The sequence below is a fragment of the Phoxinus phoxinus genome (assembly GCF_949152265.1).
Source record: "Phoxinus phoxinus genome assembly, chromosome: 13".
Lineage (NCBI taxonomy): Eukaryota > Metazoa > Chordata > Actinopteri > Cypriniformes > Leuciscidae > Phoxinus > Phoxinus phoxinus.
The window spans coordinates 18,945,432-18,969,276 of record NC_136888.1 but is presented as its reverse complement, the minus strand read 5'-3'; the positions used below and the strand labels follow the sequence as shown (position 1 = coordinate 18,969,276).

At 41.2% G+C, this 23,845-nt stretch overlaps 1 protein-coding gene across 8 annotated transcripts in view; it reads right to left on the bottom strand.

Moving 5' to 3' along the window:
* The window catches only part of birc6 (baculoviral IAP repeat containing 6), a 94,229-nt gene that overhangs the window by 50,104 nt on the left and 20,280 nt on the right, over positions 1 to 23,845 (bottom strand). Inside the window, exons 11-56 of one of the 8 annotated variants that reach the window (XM_079631953.1) lie at positions 22,472 to 22,621; positions 21,949 to 22,174; positions 21,534 to 21,694; positions 21,276 to 21,407; positions 21,047 to 21,178; positions 20,597 to 20,763; positions 20,161 to 20,294; positions 19,591 to 19,752; positions 19,377 to 19,508; positions 19,128 to 19,225; positions 18,412 to 18,559; positions 18,152 to 18,285; positions 17,900 to 18,046; positions 17,492 to 17,679; positions 17,093 to 17,395; positions 16,777 to 16,876; positions 15,915 to 16,129; positions 15,577 to 15,785; positions 14,552 to 14,898; positions 14,214 to 14,433; positions 12,725 to 12,861; positions 12,505 to 12,642; positions 11,727 to 11,857; positions 11,451 to 11,582; positions 11,079 to 11,294; positions 10,456 to 10,639; positions 10,139 to 10,339; positions 9,579 to 9,712; positions 8,846 to 9,005; positions 8,641 to 8,757; positions 8,071 to 8,228; positions 7,814 to 7,940; positions 7,174 to 7,284; positions 6,803 to 6,933; positions 6,579 to 6,730; positions 5,916 to 6,481; positions 5,354 to 5,529; positions 4,984 to 5,080; positions 4,710 to 4,904; positions 4,398 to 4,598; positions 3,947 to 4,226; positions 3,561 to 3,817; positions 3,251 to 3,359; positions 2,286 to 2,510; positions 1,028 to 1,922; positions 422 to 565 (exon numbers count right to left, since the gene is read on the bottom strand). In XM_079631953.1, coding sequence (XP_079488079.1) covers positions 422 to 565; positions 1,028 to 1,922; positions 2,286 to 2,510; positions 3,251 to 3,359; positions 3,561 to 3,817; positions 3,947 to 4,226; positions 4,398 to 4,598; positions 4,710 to 4,904; positions 4,984 to 5,080; positions 5,354 to 5,529; positions 5,916 to 6,481; positions 6,579 to 6,730; positions 6,803 to 6,933; positions 7,174 to 7,284; positions 7,814 to 7,940; positions 8,071 to 8,228; positions 8,641 to 8,757; positions 8,846 to 9,005; positions 9,579 to 9,712; positions 10,139 to 10,339; positions 10,456 to 10,639; positions 11,079 to 11,294; positions 11,451 to 11,582; positions 11,727 to 11,857; positions 12,505 to 12,642; positions 12,725 to 12,861; positions 14,214 to 14,433; positions 14,552 to 14,898; positions 15,577 to 15,785; positions 15,915 to 16,129; positions 16,777 to 16,876; positions 17,093 to 17,395; positions 17,492 to 17,679; positions 17,900 to 18,046; positions 18,152 to 18,285; positions 18,412 to 18,559; positions 19,128 to 19,225; positions 19,377 to 19,508; positions 19,591 to 19,752; positions 20,161 to 20,294; positions 20,597 to 20,763; positions 21,047 to 21,178; positions 21,276 to 21,407; positions 21,534 to 21,694; positions 21,949 to 22,174; positions 22,472 to 22,621 — 8,879 coding nt within the window. The remainder of the gene's footprint in view (positions 1 to 421; positions 566 to 1,027; positions 1,923 to 2,285; positions 2,511 to 3,250; positions 3,360 to 3,560; positions 3,818 to 3,946; positions 4,227 to 4,397; positions 4,599 to 4,709; positions 4,905 to 4,983; positions 5,081 to 5,353; positions 5,530 to 5,915; positions 6,482 to 6,578; positions 6,731 to 6,802; positions 6,934 to 7,173; positions 7,285 to 7,813; positions 7,941 to 8,070; positions 8,229 to 8,640; positions 8,758 to 8,845; positions 9,006 to 9,578; positions 9,713 to 10,138; positions 10,340 to 10,455; positions 10,640 to 11,078; positions 11,295 to 11,450; positions 11,583 to 11,726; positions 11,858 to 12,504; positions 12,643 to 12,724; positions 12,862 to 14,213; positions 14,434 to 14,551; positions 14,899 to 15,576; positions 15,786 to 15,914; positions 16,130 to 16,776; positions 16,877 to 17,092; positions 17,396 to 17,491; positions 17,680 to 17,899; positions 18,047 to 18,151; positions 18,286 to 18,411; positions 18,560 to 19,127; positions 19,226 to 19,376; positions 19,509 to 19,590; positions 19,753 to 20,160; positions 20,295 to 20,596; positions 20,764 to 21,046; positions 21,179 to 21,275; positions 21,408 to 21,533; positions 21,695 to 21,948; positions 22,175 to 22,471; positions 22,622 to 23,845) is intronic. The other 7 variants (XM_079631957.1, XM_079631958.1, XM_079631959.1 and 4 more) reach the window with 7 other exon arrangements.

Below are 23,845 nucleotides of genomic sequence, written 5' to 3'. Positions count from 1 at the left end.
TAAACAACTTCGTACAAGTACTCCTAACATCCGGCTATGTGTGTGGAGCGTGGACTTCTGCAAGATTGACAAGGTTTTGAGGATAAGTCTGCTCCCTAGTGGTCACCTACAACAACAGCACAATACGCCTTGAAAAGAACGGCAGCGCAGAAGCAGTGGAGGTTTAAATCCCTCTGAGATGATGTAAAGGTCAGGGTAATTTTCCTTGTAAGTGGAGAGGCTTTTCTGAGCTTTACAGCAACAGTAATAAATCATTTAACAGACTAACCAAGCAAAACAACTTCTATATAAAATAAAATAACGGCTCAAAACAAGAGCAACGTTTCAGCTTAGATGGATTTTCAAAGCACATGTTATGGCATTTTGTGTGTGTGTGTGTGTGTGTGTGTGTGTGTGTGTGTGTGTGTGTGTGTACACCTACCGGGCAGGGGGACTGAAGGAAGACAGTAACTTTCTCGTCTTCGAGCATGAGTTGTAGGAAAAGCCGACGTATAAATCCAGAGATGTTCCCTGAGACCGGAACGTTCCCTCGCTGAGGAGCTGACTGGAACAGCTCACACAGAACCTTTACAAACAAAAGAAAAATCCAGTTCAATGTAATGTGCACTAAACTCTTTCTAAAAGTATTCAGTTGATTGTATGAAGTATGCAAGAAATATCTAGTAGCTAAGTATAACAGATTTGGGTATTTTTTGTACAAACAGGGCTCAAATATAAGGTAGGCAAACAGCAAGTGTGAAAAAGTTGAGCCAGGTGACCTGTATTATTTAATACATATTATACAAGTATATATTTCTGACGCTAATCTTGGAGGCATTAGTTCTGGGTTGGAAATTAATTAAATTAACAACAAATTATTTTGGGCAAGAAAACATTTTTACATATTTAACATAGATAGATATAATGTATAGTGTGTAGATATTTATTTAATATGTGAAAAAATCCTTTTATTCATTATTTTTTGTTATTCACCATTTTCATTATCGTTTATAAAAAAAAGTAAAACGAAAAAGCATCCTAAACACACCTGTGCCATGAGCCTTTGGTTGTTTGGATGGCAGGAGATGCATTGCAGGAAGAAAGCCACTGTGGCGTTCTCAATGGCTGTCCTCTGCTGGGTGGTGAGTCCACTGCTTCGGCTCGTTGACGACAGGGAGTATGACGCCCCTGAGAGGTGAGGTGCGGCGCTGGCGTGTGAGGTGCTGGCTGATGCACCGTGCCCAGAAATACTGCTACTACTGCTGCTGCTGTTTGCATTGGCGTTAGCGACCCCACTGGCACTAGAGTGGCAGAGGAGAAACAACAGTGCTGTCCAGAGCGGGTTCACTTCTGGCCCACCCAGCCAGTCCTTCATGGTGTGACTGTTTCCTACTTCTGTTAGAAACCGCAATACGGGTGCTGCCAGCTCAGGAGACAATGGCGGCCTGTTTGCGGAGGATGAAGAGGGTTGGTTGTGTGCGTATGGGCGCCTTTCAGCCTGTGTGGAGAATCCTGAAGGCAAGGGAAGGTCCGCGCTGACCAACAGGTTGCAACAAAGATCGGCTAAGCTGCGAACCAGCAAGGAAGGCAGACCGGAATCCAACAGCTGCTGGATGGCACCGGGAGACTGGGATGCAGCTGCCAGGGTCACAAGCTGGCACTCTGAGAGGGAGATGGGCACGATTACCGGTGTACGAGCATGTTTGGAGTCATCTGTGAGGGAAGCAGCACTGTTTAAGTCATGTTGCTTCTTGCCATCGTCCGTCATGGCCATACGGCACTGTGCATTTGTTTGGGCAGCAGGGGGCGCCACAATACCCATCCAGGACATGAGCAGAGAGAAGTAACTAGGGTGGATGTGGCACATGGAACAAAGCAAGCTATCCACAGCCTTCTTTAAAACCAAGTTAGAGGGCAAAGACATGGACCAGTTGTACAACAACCTGCGAGAGATGGAGAAAAAGAAGAAGCTCTTGAATTAATAGTTCAAAAACAACCTCATGATTTACTAATGCACAACTGTTTGTGTTAAAGGCCATCAGAGTTGTATTTGCTCCACGTATACAGCAAAGGTGGTTTCACTTTGCTCTACTTGGTACGCATAAAGTATTTATACCTGAAGTGAGGATGAAATATAGAAGAGTGAGTGCGGGAAAATAAGAGCGGAATATCTACTCTCAGCCTCTCCCAATGCAGAGTGCCAAAACACACCTTAGGCATGATCACACATTCATCCAAAACTTTTACTTGTACAATTTGTACTGCGAGACCGCAAAAAGAAAGTGTGTTTATCTGTGTGGACTCACTCGAAAAGCTCTCTGTTGAGCAGTCCAGGCAAGTCGTAGTCCACTGGCAGCTCATAACTGTGCCATAAGACAGACGCCACACAGTGCAGGTGTGACGGGGACGGCATGAGTAACCCGTATTCCCTTGAGGGCGGAGCATTCGGACCCGCGTAGCCTGAAGTAAAACTCTGTTTCAGGGACGCAACCCGGGAGGAATCATACACCCACTGTAGCAGAGCCTGGATCCTACAACACATTCACAACACAGCCAAGACATCAGAAACCACAAAAAAACTCATCCTGTAAGAGTGTAACAGTATAACACAGAGTGGCTTTTAGAAGACTTCAAAAACTTTAAGCACGACAACTATTGTCTTAATTAAGCATTATCTAGTGTTAAATGTTTGCTAATGTTATTAGATGTTATTAAGTTACAGATACACTGTAACTTTCTTTTTTTTTCAAAATTAACTAAATAAAGGTAATGGGTCAATACAACATAAATCCTTTTGTCTTACTCTGATTCACTATGGTAAGCCTATTATAAGTGTTTATATTTTGACCAGGATGGTTTTCCTTGAAAATTGCATACATTCAAGCACAGACAAAGCACAACCAAAATACATGCAGGTTTTTTTTTTTTTTTACCGCTAGAGGGCAAAAAGTTACGTTGTGTACCTTTAATAGACATAGTTATGTTAGTTAATGGTTAAAATGTAAGATTCTTATTGAGCAATGGACAAAATCAGTATACTTTCAACTATTCAGTTTTTGAGAAATGTGGAATATATATATGGATGCCCATTGCCACCACATAAAATAAAATAAAAACTAAATCATACTGATGACATAAAACATGAAATAAAAAGTCAAAATCATGAGATAAGTCAATTATGAAACTCATTCAAAATGAGATACTAAATTGTCATTATGACAAAACATCAAACATCTAACTACAAACACTATAAACGAACTCCATTACAGACCTGTCTTTGGTACCGGGGTCCTGAGTAGTGCCAAGCTGGTAGAGGATGTCTATGGTTGAGTCTGACGACAGGCCATTTAACCTCCCGAAGAGCAGCGGACTGTTCAGATCTACAATAAAAAACAAAACCACCAATCAGATGAAAAGGAAAGCCCAACTAAATCATGATGTCAAATCATATAAAAGACATACTTTTTTCTGTACTCAAAACTAGCTTAAACATAATCAGCATGACAGTGTTTACAATTGGGATAAAGCAGTCAAGCATTGAGGAGAAACAATCTTAATGGAAATGAGTGGGCGGGTCTTACTGGCCAAATCAGTGCCAGAAGCAGCACAGTTACGCAGCAAGATGTCAATGAGTTTGAGGCCTATGCGTGTGGACTGGAGGCCGATCTTCACCAGCACCGCCTCGATGTTGGGCGAGTGCATGCCACAGTACGGGGACATGAGGAGGGCGGCGCAGGTCTGCAGGAGGTTTGCCGTAGGAGCAGCAGCACTGGCCATCATGGCCTCCAAATCAGAAACGTGAGTCAAACAATGATGCAGCAACCGTAACCAGCCAATACTGAGAAAGAGAGGGAGAAAAAGGGATATTAAAATAGATGGAGACTTAAAACAAAACAGGAAATCGAACAACTTCTTACTAAACTCATTTTAGATGTTACTTGGAGAAAAAAAATCTGATTTCCAATACCTGGTTTTTGAGACCTGGTCCTCAGAGGGAAGAAAAGGATTGTTAACAGTGGCAGAGGAAGTGTTTCCAAAAGCAGTCAGGCCCAGTAGCTTAATCTGCGAGAGGCCCAGAGTGCTGGCGTCCCGCGGCCGGTGCAACCTCAGACACACAGCAGACGCCACCTCTGCCTTTACCAGCTGGAACTTAATGTAGGTGAGACCGCTAGTGATGACTGGGGTCGACAGGGGAAGCATGTTCACACCGTCTGCACTGATCTCCACAGACACTGAGGATGGGCATGCTGGGAAGGACATAGAGAAAGAATAGCATTTAGTATCGTAAAAGACTTTAGAATAGTCCTCAATAGTATGGAAAGCTTCATATATGGGCCAAATATAATATACAGCTGTGTCAAGTAGGGTTTTGGATCACTGATATTGCATTGTGAGCAAGGCTACACGGCTACACTCACTGGCAAGGGATGCCAGGTGCGGCTGTATGTGAATCTCCTTCAGCAAAACGGCAGCAGGCAGGTGGATGGTGAGGTCGCACCAGGCCTCTTCAGGAAGGAAGATGTAGGACCAAGCAGCAGAACGGGCTCGTCGATGAGGGGGCGTGGCCTGCAGAAGCACTTCCGCTGGCTGTGCCGTGGGACTGCTGGAGTTGATGGTGCCTGCAAGGGAACAGCAGAAACTATGAATTGAAATCATTTGAATTCTTAAGAAACTGACGTTTATATGAAAAGGCGGAGCTTATGGCTTAAAATAAAGACTGCTTGCTGTACCAAGAGGGGCGAAGTTGTGCAGTCCTTCTGCGTTGTCTGGTTCTGAGGTGAGCACTCGTGCTTTCAGGCTGCCATCTGCTGCTTTTCCAGGTCCGGAGTCAAGGAACTTCATGATAGTGGACACCATACTGCGTGCAGTGTTCACGATGGCTCGCGTGCTGGTGACCATGTTGTTACAGATGAGCTGAACACCACCTAAATATGCGCACACAGAGTCAGAACATACAGACCAGTTCAAAAATTATCTCTTCTGAAAGTGTTAGTGCTGGCATACCCATGTCATGGAAGGCTTTCAAAGCCTCGCTGGTGTCAAGCACTCTCAAAATAAACCACAGTAAAGGCTCAGAGAGCTGACATGTTGATAGAGATCCCTGTAAAAATAAATAAAAAAGCACTCAGCATTCACAAAATGCAATGAAAGTATATTGGGGGCTTTTGTATTACTTTTTTTAAATACTGAAAGTCAAAATTTGAAAAGTTGTTTGCATGTGTTAATGTTTTTTAGGCCACAACATGCATGCATAGATCATGTTTTGTGGTGTTTAGTTAATTTTGCATAATAAAATGTGTGGAAAAGTCCTGGATCTTAAGATCGTCACAGAGTAAACTCCGTGGTCTCTCACTTCCTCTGTGGCGAGTCGTACCTGTCGGCCCATATAACCACAGGCCATGTAGGTGAGAATGGGCTGCAGCATGACCTGGACGGATGTGGCTCTTTTACTTAGAGTAGTCAGGATGGTGAAGAGGCCATCACCAACCGAGATGGCATCCAACCCACCATGAAAGTTCTCATGTTTAGTTAGGTGAAGCCCACTAGCACCTAGACAGAGAGAGATGCTACACATTAGCAAAAGAATGAATGCATTATATTCAATATAAACTACCATTAAAATATTTGAAATATCCTAATATCTTTCTAATGATTTAGTGCTGAAGAAACATTTCTTCTTATTAATGTTGAAAGCAGTTGTGATCATTTTTTCTCCTCAGGATTCATTGATGAATAGATGAGGATGAAAAGAACATTTATTTGAAATAGAAATCCTGTAACAAATGTCCTTAGTCACCTTTTGTCAATTTGATATATCCTTGCTGAATAAAAGTAATACATTTCTAGATGTACACAAATTTTACTGACCCAAACATTATTAGTGCAGAATTATTAATATAATATTTATTTAGTTAATTTTAAATAAACTTCTGTACCAATTATCATGGCCATGGCACTGCTGTTGCACTGTCCCAGAGCTGACAAGATCTGACTCATGATCTGCTGATTGGCCAAAACCAGGTCTGCCACACCCGCTGCTGGTCCCTGGTTCTGAGCTGTGCCTGCCGCCCCACACTCTTTGCTTCCACACACTTTTTCTTCATCTGATACGCTGTCAGTGGCTCCGCCCGCTGGGGGCAGCCTCCCACTGAACTCCCGATCACCCGAAAGCGGCAGCATCACCAAAGCATTGACCAGCTTCAAGAGGTCAAACATCAGCTGGTCTCGAGTGGTCTCACCACACACAGCCTTGGCATCGCCGGGGCGGATGATATTGGCGAACAGGCCCCCGAAACAAGCACGGGCGCCCACGGAGCTGTCTGAACCGCTGCGTGAGACCACCTTTTCTGAACAAGTTATGTAGTGATGAACCAGGAAGGTGACTGATTCGATGACGGCCAAGATGGTGGTCACAGAAACGACCTCAAAGTTTTGTTCCAGGGTGAACTCTAAAAGCTTAACCTGTGCATCTAATGGACCCTGTCCGGACTGGAATGGACCCCTATAAAAAAAAAGATTTTTTAATTTTTTATTTAAAACAAAATCACATTTTTAACAAGCACCAGTTCAATTACATACATGTTGGATCAATCATTTACCTCTCTGTAGACAGAATGTGCAACAATTTAAGCAGAAATTCGCTGAACATCTGTGGACATGTGGAGGACAGATGCACCTGCAACCTGGTTAAAAACTCCTGCAAGGCTTGTGTTGCAGTGGGGCCGACCTGAGAAGAGAGCGGAAGAGGAGTCTGAGAGGCACTTGCCAAATATACTTCTATGAAATCATGAAATCATGTGTGCATGTTTATTAAGCTCAATACCTGTGAGCTGTGCTGGCTAGTGCCGTGAGGGTTTCCTCCAGACAGGAAGCGCACAAGCACGTGCACAAGTGTGGGGTCAGACACCATCTGCTGGGCTGTGCTCTCCTGCACACCCATCCCACTGCTGGAGGCTGCAGATGTTACACACAAGTTATAAGCGCAGTTAATCTGAAAGTGGGTTACCAGACTGTTTGCTTTTATAATCAGGCTACAGCAAGGCAACGCAACACAGATCTGCTGAGCTGGCAGGAATCCCCCAGAGAAAACCCACATATAGAATCGCAGGTCTCCCCTGGGAACACCTACACATTTGAGTGTGTCCAGAAACACATCAGAGGTACAAAGACAGGCTCAGCCAATCAGATACTCACCACTCGCAGGCATATTGGTCATGAGGGTGAGACTGTGCAGGACAAGACACCATGTTCTCAGAGAAGTGTTGGGGTACCAGGCCAGCACTGACAGGAAACTGCTGATGGAGGCTGAGAGAGACGAGAGTTACAGTCAATTATAGTCAATACAAAATCTACTTATTGAACTACATAAGGAACGGTGAGTGATCTAACTCGCTTCTTGTTTCTTTAGCATTGCTGATGACATATATAAAAGAAAGCTGCCATATGATTTAGAGCTATTTTAGCAAATATTCAGACTCCTTTTTGTAAAAATTGTAAGGTTCAGGCGTTTCCATGCTAAATTATTTCCTGCAAATCTAATTTTTTCAGGTCTACACCACCTCCTTCAATCCGATCAACTTCAATCAGATTGAGCTCAATCGAATCAATTGAAGTGTTTACATGTTTATAAATGTATTATTTGTGGGTATGAAATTGTAGCTAGTGAGATTGAAGCTTTTTAAAGATTGAGACACTGACAACAACAGATAGGGTTATAAGTTGTATCCTTAGTAGTAATACCCAATAAAACCAACAGTTTAGTTAACCAAGCTGTTCAAAAAAATATGAGAATATCTTCAAATCAAAGTGTTCAATCAGTCGGTGAATATCACACCTTGGTTAAGAGGGATTGTGGGCACTCTGCTGGAGTTGAAGAGGAAGATGTCTGAGCCGCTCTCCTCCGACCCTCCGGAGCAGGAACTCAAACTCAAAGTCAACCACAGCTGCAGTAAAGACTCCAACTAGAGAGAGAGAGAGAGAGAGATAAATATGGTCTTGGAGTAAGATGATGTGATTCTGTAAGTTAGATTTTAGGGAAATAGGGAAAGAGCAATGGTAAATTCAAGCAACAGAAACAGACTGTGTCCGTACCTGAACATGATGCACTTGGAGTAAAGAGAAGAGCTTGTTGAAGCAGGTGCTCAACATGGGGATGGAAGAAGGTTGTGCCATCAGACTGCTGGCAGGGGGAGAGCTGTGGAATCCCCCACGCAGAAGAGAGTCATCTGTCCCGTTTGCAGACTGGGCCACTGAAACAAGAGAGGAAAAAAGATTATGAAGAGAGGGGGTGATGCTAGTTAAATGAAATCAAATCATTTTATAAAAAAATAAAATAAATAAAAGTGGGTTCCTCAAACTTTTGGAAATTTACTTTAAAATTGATTTGGAATGATCAGAAATCATTATGTAAAGGTTACAATTATCAACTTCTACCAGAAGAAATGTTTTAGAACTGAGATTGAAATTGAAAAAAATTATACTCACTATAGACTAAGATTTTATTAAAGTAATAAATTGATAACTTTTCCAGTACTTGACATAACTACAAAATATATATATATAAAAAAAATATTCCATGATATCGCCAGATTTTCCATGACTGTAGGAACCCTGTACACAATAGACACAAATGTCTGTTGGTGTTTCCTTTTGTGTTTGTACCAGAAGGAGACGTGGATGTCAGCGCCTGCAATATTGCATCTGCCTCCAATGTTGACATCATTTTCAGCATAAGTTCTGCCTGCTGTTCTAATCCCACCTCCAGTCGAGCATCCAGTGCTGGAACAAAAAATAAAGGTTTTATAGCACTCTTATTTAGCATTTATTATATGTTTTATGTCATTCATGTATTTTTGACACCTCTCACCTTGAGACACAGACACTGAGAGGTTCTGAGATCCAGGCTTCTCTGCCGTGGCGGCCACAGGAGGTTTGGACACGGGAATGCCCACACCCCCCGTGTAGGGGTTATAACTGTACGAGCCGTAGTCAGCACCCCAGTAATCGTACCAGGTACTGCTGATCGGCTGCAAGAGAGAACATGAAAGAAAAAGAAAAAACAACACACAAAAAATCTCAGACACTCATCTCTGAGAAAAAAAATGAAAGATACTACAAGGGGTTAATACATTGAATTTGTGCAAATCAGCTCTAAATATTACAACATAACTTCAACTACTGATCTCCGATTACATAATACATGCAGTATAGGGGTGAAACGTACGGTTCACTTCCCACGGTTCAGTATGAACATTTATAGCATCTAATGATGAGAATAAGTGTGTGAATTGTAATGTGGCTATTTTCAAGAGTAATTATAGAAATTTTCGATGTCACTGAATCGCTGTACTTTCAGACATTTCACAATATAAATGTATAAGTGCGCTGCATTTTACAGAAATGTTGCTAATAAGGGCAACTCTCAAAACGAAAATATCAGCAATCGGATGGACATCAGACATATATGGGTATTGGGCTAGCAATGTACAAAGTAATTGCAAAGCCAAACTAAAATAGTGAGAACAGAACTGTGAGAAAATCTAACAATTACACCCCTAATGCCTAAAGAACAGAGAGAGAAAGAGAAAGGAGGTCCATACCTTAAAAACCTTGGCGGCGAGTGGATCTTTTTCCAAATCAATATCTAAAGGATCAATATCAACATCCATCAAGTCTTGTAGCAAGTCAAAGTCAATGTCTTTATCTTTTTCCAAAGATGACAGTGGAGGAGCACCTTTGGGCAACGAAAAGACGTTTAATATTGCAAGAGCAGCAAATCAAGAGAAGCAACTACACAGACAGCCTACTTCAGGACGTCAGGCTGTCACACTCCTCTTAGACCGACAGGGCGTCCGAACAGTGGATCGTTGACCCATTTTAAATGAATGTTGACGTTGACAAAATCTTACCCATAATAAATGATAAAATGACTAACAACTGTAGGTTTTAAATTACTATAGACCAAGTCAAAATCATCTGCACTGTTCCAACCCCCTGTCCACTGCATTGTACCACTATTACATATTATATACAAAAGCAAACACAAAAAACACATGCAGCTCATTCAAGAGAGGAAAAAGAACAAATAAACATCAGAAATAAAAAAAAAGGTGAGGGTCCGTGTGAGGTGACGTGCTATCGGGCGGGGTTACCAACGCACTTTGGAACACAGAGGATGTCCCGGGTGTACCTGCGATGATATCTGGTCCCAGAGGCTCATCGATGGTCTCCACGAGTGGGATGGGGGTCGGCTGGGGGAGAGAGTCATCGGAATCCACCACCACAGAGGAAGAGGCGGCCCCGGCCTCATCAGCCCCCGCCCCCTCCATCCCATCCCCACACACCGGAGACAACAGCTCTCCTGAAAACCGATTACAACATCTAAATGTAAAACAGTGACATAAAATGCATACGACTGTCCTTGGGTCACTTAGAACTCTGCAGCTGAGACCATCTTTTCAAACCTAAAACACAAACCTGCAAGGATGTCCTGCAGCATGCAGGTGAGGGAGTACTGGGCCCAGGCTCCGCCCCATGAGATGTCCCCACGATTGAAGTCCGTCCCCACCAGTAACAGCAGTAACCTCTCCAGCTGCTGCTCTGTAACCACCTCACACAGGTGGATTGTGGGTCGTGTTGCATTTGCTATTCTGGCCAATACCTAAGCAGTGGATGAGACTTAGAACATAGGCATGGTCTACAACATATACACTACCGTTCAAAAGTTTAATTCTTTTATTCAACAAGGACATGTCTAGCAGTTCTATTTCAAATGAATGCTGTTTAGCATCAGCATATTAGAATGATTTCTGAAGGATCATTGTGACACTGAAGAAAATTCAGCTTTGCCATCACAGGAATAAATACATTTTTAAAATGTATTAATGTTTCACAATATTACTGGATTTACTGGATTTTTTAAAATCAAATAAATAAAGCATTGGTGACAATACACTACCAATCAAAAGTTTGAGGTCTGTATCTAAATTCAACAGCACAAACAAAACTTATATTTTGTGTATGTCCAAGTTATGAAACCCCAGGGCTAGTAGTTAATTGAGAACTGAATTAAGAAAGGTAAGGATTAAAAAAAATTGCACCTTGCAGACAAACAGGAGCAGGTCTGCGTGACAGGTAAAGTCCATGGAGAGGAGGAAAAGAGCGAGCTTCTGGACGACGCAGATGCAGCGCTCATGAGATAACGTAAAGGGCAGGAGCTCCACCTCGGGGGTCTCTTTTGCCACTGACGCCTCGGAGTCCAAGGTGGAGCGTGGCCATTCAGCTGTCCGCCTCAAACGGATCAGATCTTTAAAGTGCTGCCAAAGAAACAGAACCACATGGTTCACTTTACAATCTGTTCAAGGGTAATGTTTTCACTGCTAATGTGTGCTTTGATATCTGTTGCTACTCCTAATTTGTCCAACAACCACCCCTTAGAGACAAAATTAGTTTTCAAAAGTATCTATTCTCACCTTGGACGTGGCTTGTTTGAGTTTGGCCTGTTCCACCAGCAGCTTGTAGGAGGAGCCTTTGTTGCTCTGAATTTTCTCTTTCTCGATTTGCTCCACTAAAGCTTTCTGTTTGGCTTTCAATAAATTCAACTGCTGCAATGAAATGAGAATTCATTAACATCTTCACTATACCTATAAAGGAAAAGACTTAAAGTGCAGATTTTAGAATCATCTGCGGTGTTATGGTATAAAAGTAGCCTATAAATGGCACAGGAAGTTTGTGCGAGACACATGTACCTGTTTGTGGTGGACAAGCTGTTTGCGGATCTTGCGTGAATATAGACGATCTAAACTGCTGTTGCTGCCTTTGGCGGATCTGCTTGGGTTCTGAGACTGCAGACTGTTATTTATGAAACTCCACTGGTTCCCTGGTGAGATTGGAAAGAGGAAAACAAAGACACATTACCAATGAAGAAACATCTCTATTCAGTATGTACTCTACCTTTCAAAAGTTTGGGATCAGAAAGATGTTATTTTATTGTAAAGAAATCAACTTTTCCAGCAAGGACATCTTAATTTGATCAAAAGTGAAAGCAGATACATTTATAATGTAATATTCCTATTTAAAATGTTTTCAATTAATCAAAAACAACAACAACTGTTTTCAACATTGATAATAAGATATGTTTCTTGAGCAGCAAATCAGAATATTATGATGATTTCTTAATGATGCTTATAATTCAGCTATAGAACATGTTAAAACATATTAAAATAGAAAGAGTTTCAAATTGTAATAATATTATTGCACAATTACTTTTTAACTTTATTCTAAGTCATATAAATGCAGCTTGGTGTGCATAAAAGACTTTTCAAAAAAACTTTTCAAAAAAAATCTTACCAACCCCGAACATTTAAACTTATGTAATTATAATTATACTTAAGTGCTAATAATTAATGGAAATTGTTTGATTTCTGAGACTCCTTTCAAAAACATCTGGCTGACCTCAAACTAGTGTACAGTAGCGTTTACAAAAACACACTGAATTTTCAGTTCTTATGCTTGCCCAGGCCTCACCAGAAAAGGATCTTTCTCTGTCTTTTGACCCCAGAGGTTTCTTGGCTGCAGAGGCTTCATCTTCCACACTGGCCACATAGTCGAGCAGTCGAGAGACCAGCATGACCACCCAGCTGATCATGGGGATATCCAACACACCTATAAACACACACAAATACCGTAACATTACCATAAACACACTGACGCATATTACATAAAAATCTCACTCTGAAACACGCACCTTCTGTCCTGCGGGGCTGTGCTGCAGTACTCTGCTGCAGAGGAGATAGCAGTGTGTCCAGAAGGTTCAACAAACCCTCCAGAACCCCACTGTTACTCAAAGATCTTTGGCCAATACAGGACAGCAGCATGAATACCCTGAGGGAAGGAAAAAAGATGGATTAACATAAGAAAAGAGGTCTGAGTGTATTTAGGAATAGTTCCGATTAGGGGTGGCGAATATGACCAAAATCTTATTTTACCACATTAGATCACAATATAGGTGTTTTTATTGTGTTATATTATCTTATTAAAAGTAAAGAAAAAAGTAGCAATCCTCTACGGACATTGAAGCTTGAGTCACTTTTTATTTTACTTGCCAGAATTTTTTACATGGAATGCAAGAACAATGCAAATTGTTATTTTTTTTACATAAATATAACATAAAATAGATCTACAGTAGTTAGATACCAAATAGGTAGATTAGGTACAGAAATTGAATAAATGAATCAAATGTAAAATAACTGCGCAGTCTTCACTGTATAAATTAAATATAGACTAATTCTTATTAAAGTTATTCATTTAAAGAGCATTAATTGACTTTTTCCAGTGAGTCTGTTGTTTGATTAACATTAAAAACAGACAGCAGCAGGACTCTTGGGCTGTTGTCACTTTAAGACATAATGCACAGATCCAATAAACTGATACTCTACACATGCGTTTTTTTTCTCGACTGTTTACATTTACTTAAGACATAACCGACTATGTTTACTAGGATGCTCGCCAAGATGGACATTTTGAAAAAAAAAAATTTGTGAAATTATATCTGCGCTAAACTTTTTGCCTCTAAATTTCAGGTGACTAATTGTACAATATACTAGCAATTGGCTAATTAAAGATATTTTTTAGTCACCTCACATAAAATGTATTTGCATATGTAAAGGCGACTGTCAACTAGCATCTGCGTTCTGCGCCTACGTGTAAGTAAATATCTGTCTATATCAGCAGGTATCAGTCTATTTTCATCATTCAAACAGAGAAACCGAAACTAGGACTGCAGACATACAAACTGTAAACAAAGCAGCGCTTGCTTACTATTTTAAATATTTATCACGCTGATCACTTTCTTTATTCCTGTCAGCTCATGTTATTATGAAAATATAAGCGCATTCGAATGCTCAGGAATAATCACACAAAATTATAACGGGCTTCTGTCTGCACCGCCTTCTTTGCTCGCTTTTATTCTTGTGCACTGAGTCGTTCGCTAAGCTGAAAAGCCAATCAGAGTTCTCTCTCCCACTGACGGCCAGACGCCGATTCAACAAGTCAAATCGGCCCATAAAACCCTGTCAGCGTACGACTAGAGCCAACGGTGCAGAACACACCAAAAAATAAATAAAAATAAGCCCACCTACACTCAAAACTGGCCCGACACTGCCTGACGGCCGACCATCGGCTTGGTGTGTCCCGGCCTTTATACAACATCTGAAAGAGTGTGTTTTTTGTGTTACCTGTCCTGGGGGAAGATGAGCAGCTGTTCTGAGTTGTAAAGCTCCTGCAGGACATTGGACAGGAACTGGCCCCACCACCTCTCACCTCCACACAGCTGCACCAGCAGCAGACCCGCGTGCAGACGGATCTTAGGAGTCCCACTGATACACAGCTGCTTAAAGAGCTCCTCACATGCCTGGGCGTGAAACGTGTTCTGCAACACTGTGGGCACAGAGTGACCTGAGCAAGAAAAAGGGAAAAACTTTCAATTTGACATAAAAATTGAAGAACTAAAATAAAGTAAGGTCAATTCAGATTTCAATTCAGAGGTGGTATTGGAACGGGCTGCCTCCCTCACCATTACAGCAGTGCAGCAGGCTGAGCAGTGTGTCCAGTAGGTATCTGATGATGGTTCGGAGCTGCTCGGTAGAAGAGTTCTGGACCAGCTCTCTGGGGTCGTAGTTCTCGGGTAGGTGTTTCCTGGTGGCTCCCAGAGACACACGCAACCTCTGGACAGCATGGTGAGCCAGATTGAGCTGTAGCTGAAGCTGAATGCAGTCTTGGTAGGCGGAGAAAACACGGGAATCCTCCTCAACAGCTTTATCAGGCTTGCGCAGGAAGTACTGTGCGTTATTAGCGCTGTTAAGAGGCGGCAGGTCGATGTTCTGAAGTAGCGTCTCAAGGCGATGACAGGCCAGATTATACCTACGAGAGATTGGCATATTTAAAATTCCATCTATACCATTTGAAAAATATATAAAGTGCAGGCCCTTAAAACTGATAATGTCCATTATTTGACAAAAGCTTTTAATTATTAGCACTTAAGTGTAATTATAAATACACTACCATTCAAAAGTTTAGGGTTGGTCAGAGGTTTTAATGTTGGTTTTTTTAAAAAGCCGCTTCTGCTCACCAAGGCTGCATTTGATTAATACAGTATAAACTGTAATATTGTGAAATATTATTACAACTTAAAATAGTTACAACTTTTTTCTATACTAAAATATTTTTAAAAGATGTAACTTATTCCTGTGTTGGCAAAGCTGAATTTTCAGCCCTAATACTCTAATCTTCAGTTCTAATACGCTGATGTGGGGCTCAAGAAACATTGCTAAATATTTTCAGTGTTAAAAACTGTATTTGGTTAACCATGATGTATTTTTTCAGGATTATTTAATGAATAGAAAGTTCAAAAGAACAGTATTTATTTATTATTATATTTTGTAACATTACAAATGTCTTTGTGTCCATGCTGAATAAAAGTATTGTTTCTTTTCAAAACAAAACAAAAAACTTCTTACTGAGCCCAAACTTTTAAATGGTAGCGTACTTCAGTCAATGCCAATGGCAGCTTAGTTAATTGTGCTTTGCAGCCTCACCAACCTGCACTGAATGTCTTCCTGTAGGGCCACCATCATTGACAAATGTTGATCCAGATCTGGCTGACAGGCAGCATCACTCTCCCCTCTCAGAGGATCATGCATCAGCTTAAGTTCACTTTCCCAGGGCAGGATGTAGGTGTGTCCATAATAGAAGCCCAGTGGGATTTTAGCCCGGGCATTAGTGCTGCCGTATCGACCAATCACAGTGATCTGGGGGAGGGGCATAGAGTGAATATCAGTGATTTGTCTTTTTTTAATTATTTTCTCTGCGCTACAGCTTATACAAAGCACACTGCCATTTGACCTGTACACATTTGATCATCATAAACTTGTATAAACCTTCATGAATCTGCAGACGGGAGGAGGCAACAAGTCATGTAGAATTAGAGAGTGTGTGCTGATATCTGTGGCGACCACGAGTCGCCTCCCATCCACCTCCTCCCCAAGAGTCCAAATATCGATGGAAAGGGAGGCCAAGTCAGCACATGTGGGGATCAGCGCATCTGTCAGCAACACAGGCCGGCCAAAATCTAGAGTCACAAACCGCCTTGCACCTATAGAGAAGGGACATTCTTTCATTCAGATCACATGATCAAAAGATGTTGGTGCACCAAAGTATATAGCAAAAGCAAAAGAATGAGGACTAAAGAGAGTTCCAGAGCAGTGATTATCAACCAGAAGGCTGAGGCTCACTAGGAGGCCTCAGCAAAATTCTAAAAGGGGCCTCAGTATGACTTAGTTTTAAGATAAGACAACTTGCATTAAAACAACAAGCAGTTATGCCAGGCTCTAAAATATTTTATGGGGTAGAAATTGTGAGTAAAAGTGTTCTGATTTTATGCATCATAATTAAGGTGTATATTGAGTTTGATCATTTAATATCCATGTTTTAGTACATTACGGCCCTTTATTACCGGTAAGTGTTTTTCGCATTAAGCATTTTAGAATGTCGTGCTATTTTTAGTGATTGAAATACTGCAGCAGATACTGTACAGTATATGGATCACAAGTACCCAAAACTTGCATATCGTTCACATATTTTTGTTTGCTGTAACAACTTTTTTGTTAAAAGAAACTGGGAAAAACTTAGTTAAATGATCTCAGAGTACATTTAGATTTTTTTGTGTTTTAAACATGTCAATTAAGCTAATTGTTTTAATCTAATTAAATCATTTTAATTCTTCCTCTGGGACTGAAGTACCTGAATGCATTCGCTCGATAATTATGGACTGGTGTGGTGGAGGCTGTAGAAAATGAGAGGCCTGTGAGATTGCCAATGCCAGGCCACTTCCTATGTGGTTCTGCAATGACAACACACACACACACACACACATATGTACATTAGCTGAACACATTCCACGTTCAAACACAAACACATGGCCCCTTACAGGAAAATAGCACATGCATAATTTACACTATTCCTATCTGCTAATGTGCACAAGTAGAACTGAACATTACTAAATAATAACATTAAAACAATATGAATATATAAGGAAGAGGAGTTTTTCAGAACTTACTGCTTTGGCTTTCTGTGAGTTTTTATTCTGTGCTGAAAGGTTCACAGGTGGAGGATCAATGACAGATCCTGGGAAGAGTTGAGCCAGTTCCACGCTAATGGCCGCAGACACTGCCTCATTCGGTGGGGTGAGAGGAGGTGTCATGAACAGCGGGGTCGTTTTAGGGGTGGGTGGGATGACGTCAGAAGGGTGGATGAAGAAGCCTGGGGCGGACGGGTTGGATGGCACTGAGTTGACAACGCCTGATGCTGCGGTGGCTGCTGCTGAGGTGGTCTGGTGAAGTTTGGCCTCCAGCTTAGCCTTCTATTTCATAATATAATCAATTACATAAAGTCACAAAGTACAGAATCAATCAAGACATCAAGATTGAAATGAATGAAGAGTGTGTCCATATATGACCTGCTGTTGTAGTTTTAGAAGCTGTTGCTGCTTCTCCTGAAGGACTTGAAGCTGCTGTTCGGCAGACACCATGGCATGAGACAGTGACTGCAGGGCCACCTGTGCAGCTGAGCTCAGGGCCGTGGACGCCTCGCCAACGCTCCCAGCAGATAGCCCCGTCACTGTGGGCGTCACACCAAAGGTGCTCACTACAAAAGAACGTATAGGGGAACAGATTTCGCAACAGGTTCAAGTTGGTTATGCAAATTATGACATTTATCTGAGCCGTGCTTCATGCTACACTATTGACAATGGACCTTTTTTTACCAGCTAATGTGACCGCACCTTAAAGATGAGGTCCACGATGACACGGTTGGTTATAAAAGAAACAAGATGTGATAGAGAGGAAAAGAAAAGTGGGATATGTACCAGTGAACATACTTGCATCATCCCTCTCCACCCTGGTGCCGTCACTGGTGGAGACGCAAGTAAAGTGCAGGGGTTCGACCTCCAGCAGGCCGGTCAGAGCAGTGAAACTGCCCTCTGCCACCCCGCTGCTGTTTACCTTCCCATTACCTGACATTAGATGAGAAAAAATAAGACGTTAAACGTTTGTCTTTTTTGTTTTAATATTTATTGATGAATGTAAGTGTGTCAAAGGAGAAGAATGCATTGCCACACCTGAGAGAATATCGGACAGATCGATCTCGTCCGACTGGACCCCGATGCTGCTGTTGAAGGCATTCTTACAAGAAGACCCACTCACCTCCAGGTCAAACAGTACTGGGTCAAATGGAGACCCGTATAGACCATATCTGAATAGAGAAAACCATGACAAAACCATTTAATTTCCTTAAAATTATCACATCTAACATGCTCATAAAATACTTTTTTGTTCAAGTACATTAAACAAAAGTCAGTTTGTGTATGGCTCAGCTGACCTGGTCTGCAACAACGCCTCAAGTGGAGTCAAGCGGTCCTGCAGCTGCCGAGAGACAGCAGTGAGCAGAGAGGCGCAAGCGGTACTGCAGCTGGCCAGGTCCTCATCTTTCACATAATTTAACAGGACAAAGTACCAGAAGACAGATCCTGAGAGACAAAGGCAGACAGGAAAATAAGCGTTTTAAATATAGATAAATCACTTAAGTATACTGTTAAGTGGCAGTCTTTTTTATTTCTTAAGAAATTCATAGTTTTATTCAGCAATGATATATTAAATTGATCAAATAAATGCAATTCTTTTGAACTTTCCATTCATCAAACAACACTGGGAATTTGTTTTGTCAGTTTCCAACAGGACAACTGTTTTTAACAATGATAATAATAGGAAATGTTATTGATCTTAATCTTTTAAACGGTACTGTAGACCAGTGTTTCCCAACCCTGCTCCTGGAGGCACACCAACAGTGCGCATTTTGGATGTCTCCCTTATCGGCCTCATATATTTCTGTCTTAGAGTCTCTACTAATGAGCTGATGAGTTGATTCAGTTGTGATTGATTAGGAACAGTTGGAAAAAGTGTAATGTCGGTGTGCCTCCAGGAACAGGGTTGGGAAACACTGCTGTACACTAATAAATTAAAGTTTAACTTTTTTAAGCAAAATGGTCTTACATCACTACAAAAAGGCACTATACATTTACTACTTAAAAAAATTACCTCCTGTGGCAGCAGCAGGCAGATAAGGCATATTATCCAGAAGAGCTTTAAATAGAGCCTGGCCAAAACCCTGCTGACCGGGGTCTCCTTTACCGGTACTGAAACATCAAAGACAATCAACCATTAAGTTTAATGAACATAAAATGATTGCATCTGCAAATATATATTGGACAGTAGACCATTAGTTCTGCAACAAGACTATATGACAAGACTGAAGATCAGAAAAATACAGAAAGGTTTCAAACTTACCTAATACAAAGTGCAAGAAAGCGAGAGCATTTATGAGCTATACTGCGGCCGGCCTCGAAGAAGCACGCCCTGATTATATCTGTCAGCCGTCTCCTGGTTTTGGTCAGAAGCCCCTCTTTTCCCTCTCTCAAACTAAGGGAATATTATTAAAATTCATTAAAAAGACACAAGATAAAACCGAGTTTAAAAATACAGGCTCACGGTGGCGTCTCACCTGCAGGGTCCGTTGGAGTAGACCCCTGCCAGCCAGCAGAGGATGTCCAAGATGAGACTCTGACAGTGTTCTGAGCTCTGACCGTCTTCTGCACGCTTGCACAAACCTCTTAGCAGCTTTTCATGGAGCTCAGGAAACTGAAGCATTGCACACCGTTGCACTCTAGGAAATATAAGCAGACACAGACAACACAGTTAGACTATGGCCGGGTTGCTGTGTTTATATTTTATAAATATTAATATTTATAAGGAGCACAACTGTTTTAACATTGATAATAATAAGAAATGTTTATTGAGCACCAAATCAGCATATTAGGATAATGTGACACTGAAGACTGGACTAATTGCATCTGAAAATTCAGCTTTGCATCGGGAATAAAATCAAAATAATAGTTTTAAATTTTAATCATATTTAACAACATTACTGTTTTTACTGTAGTTTGATCAAATAAATGCAGTATAAAAGGCTTCTTTTTAATGCCGAAAAAGCATTAAAAATCGTACCAACCCCAAACTTTTAAACGGTGGCGTATATAATGTATACTTGTATGACTTGAACAGTATCTCTTACCGTTCTTTGGGTACAGACGTTTTCTTAAATCTCCTGATTGTGACAGACACTTCCTGGAGCAAGTCACAGCCACGCAAGTTATCAGGCTTTTTAGGGGCAGACTGAGGATCTGCTTTGGACGTGGAAGCTTTTTCCTGAAAAGGAGAGAGATTTTTATTAAAATGAGTACTGTAGTGGTGGTCACCATATGACTTTAACTCTTACTCCATTACAAAGAGATCAAGTCAAGTGCCATTTCTTTAATGAAGTAATGTAGCTACACAGCCACTAGGGGTCTATAAAGCAGTCAGACAACCCATCAACCAGCACACAAATATATGACGTCAGTGTTTTCAGAAAATAGTGTTTTAAAACAGCATGAATGATTAAAGGCTTACAGAATTCAGCTTAAGATTGCGCAAAAGTCAATTAAAATTCAAGTATTTTTCTGCTGTACCTTGGTGGCTTGAGCCCTTTGCAGCAGGGACGAGAGTGAGTGAGCTTTACTACTTTGGGGTTTGGCTGAGGGCATCCGCACAACAGGCCTCAAACTCTCATCCAGACCCTTATCACTCACTGCCTTAATGTGCACTAGGAATGAACGATATTTTCCCCCTGCCATGCCTAGAAAGTGGAATGAAAAAGAAAAGGACACATTTACCAAGACTGTGACATCCGTTTCAATGTGTATATAAACATGTGATAATATGATTTTGGTTAGTTCTATCCCACTTATTAACACCCAAATGACTATCATTTAATAGTACACAAAAACATTTATGTTGCATATTCATGCCAGTAAAATACTGCATGCAGCTCTGCACTGTTGTTTTACTATAAGTATACTGGCACACTGCTGGATGGGTGGAAGTTGTTGCTATAAATGGCTTGTGATGCTCAGGCGAACCTTTGAGAAGTTTGGGACTTGTAAGGCTTAGCATCCCTGCGTGTCCAGAGAGATCCAGTCCACTGGACAGCCATACCGGCCCACACAATATATCATCTTTGTGTTCTTGCAGGAATGGACACAGCCTGGAGCCTGAGACAGAGAGAGATTTATTTCTTAAAGAATCCTGACAGACATTAACATAACATTTTCAGGTAGTCAAGATGGCTTTTTTCCTCTGCACATTTACCTGGTGACTCCTCGATGTCCATGAACTGGATGTCCTCTGAGAAGTCGTGCAGTAGTGGCTGTCCATTCTTCTCTCCATTTGAATGCAGGACATGAGACAAGGGGAAGACAATCTGCCTGTCCACTGCCGTCTCTGCAGTACAAAGTTTTACACAACAAGAGATTCACTTAGGGAATAAAAACAAGTCAAGCTAGTCTATGGTAAACATCCTCACTTTCATTTTCTGCTGAAAGAGGGATATTTTGTTCCGGGACTCACCGTTAACTTTGCCCAGGCCTGGTGCTTTGTTCTTCAGCAGTGTGACCTGGAGTTGTGGGATGTTAGTAATACTGCTGTTTAGCAAAAACTTGAAGTCCACATGTCCCACCATGCAGGCTTTGGGCAGGACCAGCTCAAACACATGCTCATCCCAGCTGGAGCTGAGAGAGAGAGAGATATTACAAATTAATATAATGTAATTTACTCACATTACTGATGAGTAAATATTTAGCTATTTTTACATCAAATATTTATCAACATTAACATAGATATCTGATATTATGGTTCTTAAATATATTAAAAATAATATATAATTTTAATTGTTTTCACTGATTCAAATGTTGATTTTGAATGATAATGTGTGTTAAAACTGTTCTGTTGTTGGGGGGAGGGATGAATGTTGTATGTGTCATACCTGTCGCTCTGTAGTTTCCAGGTGCGTGTGTGTTGCGCTGCGTCGCCGTGGTGCTGCTGGTGAAGGTGTTGCGGATGCCGCCTTTGCTGCTGTTCCTGCTGCACCTCCACCCAGCAAGGGGGCACTGTTGCGGAGAAGCGCGGCGTCAGCGTTTCAAAACGCGTTAGTTCCACCAGAGAAGAAAGTATCTCTGCGGTCAATGGCTGGTCCACCAGGAGGTCAACTCCTGGAAACAGACACATGGCTTACTGTACTGTACATTTCCATGGGCATAAGGCCAACCACCATTTTACTGCTGCTATGATTTACACAGAAAAAGATACTCTACATCAAATGACAAAATGAACAAAGAAATTCCCAGAAAGCACACGTTGCATCATCGGTTTTAAATAGACATAATTAAATTAAGCAGGACCGATGGATTTCTCAAGGCTTTAATGTGAGGTAGCTGAGGGGGCAAATTGACCATCTGTTTGATCCCTACAAAAACACTTAAGTTCAATGCCTTCCATGTGTCCCTTACCTGTGATACCTGGACTCGAAGGATTCGATGTGGGTTTTGCTCCGTCCAGTAATTGCTCCGCCCTATTAGACAGGGGGCCGTCGACAAAAATGTCGGCGTCATCAATATCATCACACACACCTCCAATTTGAAGGAAATGAAGCTCTCCACCTACAGAAAGGAAAATAAAAACTTAGAGCGGACACAATAAAAAGGTTTACATTTACAAAACATATAGCATGTATACTGCAATGAAAATATCCCTCTGAAGTACAAAAACAAGATTTTTATATTTTCTGGAGCAACTCATGGTGCTTGCCATGACAACGCTAGGATGTTCTGGTCACTTAGAAGCAAAGTCAAGATTTTTTTCAAGATATTCTGGATAATATGACTGTTTCATACATCCTTCAATGTGGGTTTGAGATTTTTTCACGTATTATCGCCCATTAAGTGAACACTGAAAAGTCAGATACCTTCTAAAAGTACAGCCAATCCTCTTCAACAAACCACACAATTTGATCCTTCATATCCATAGCAAAAATTTTACACAGTTCATACTAAGGGTTAATGGCTTTTACAAATTTCTAACTGCAAGTATTTTGAATAGTAATGCTTGTCTTGATAAAAATGAATGTTTAATAAATACAGTGACCCGACAGTAGAAAAAGAAAGTAAAAAAGGCAGAGGTGGAATTCCCCTATTCTCCCACTAACTCATTCACAGGTGTAATACACACTCAAACACTTAGTTTTCCTTCATTAGCTACACATTTTTATTATTAGACCAAAGCAACAGATACAGACTCTGTACTATTGTACTCAATCATTTTATCCTTTAAAACACATCTCCAAAATTCCATGTTTAGTTTTTTTTTTTTTTTGTAAATAATTTCTTCATGCCTTAAAATAGATTGAATGTAATTCTACACACTTGCTTCATTTAGGATACATGATGAATATGCAAATTAGTCCCCGCCTCTATTCACTCACAACAAGCTCAGACCCACTGATCCACTCAGTAAACTTTACTGTAGTAAACGCTACACCTGGCTTCTCTTGAGACTCCACTACTTCGCAGCAGTTAATGATATGCTAAAGCCCACCCACGTTGACAGGATTGGTTACATTCTTGTGACTTGTGGCAGTTTTAAAGACAACATACTCCGCATTGGTGTTGACTGATGAATTTGTATGTGGTTTGTCTTAAAGCACATTAAAAACAAAAAAAAACAACAACTTGATTTTCACCTCAGGAGTAAAGGTGTACACTGAAAACCAGTACACTGAACAAATACACTGCACTCAATCCTTGACTTCCCAAGGTCATATCTCAGGGATGCCAGGCAGTGACACAGTGGCCATATTTGAGAGCAAGTCTGTGTGACCACTATGG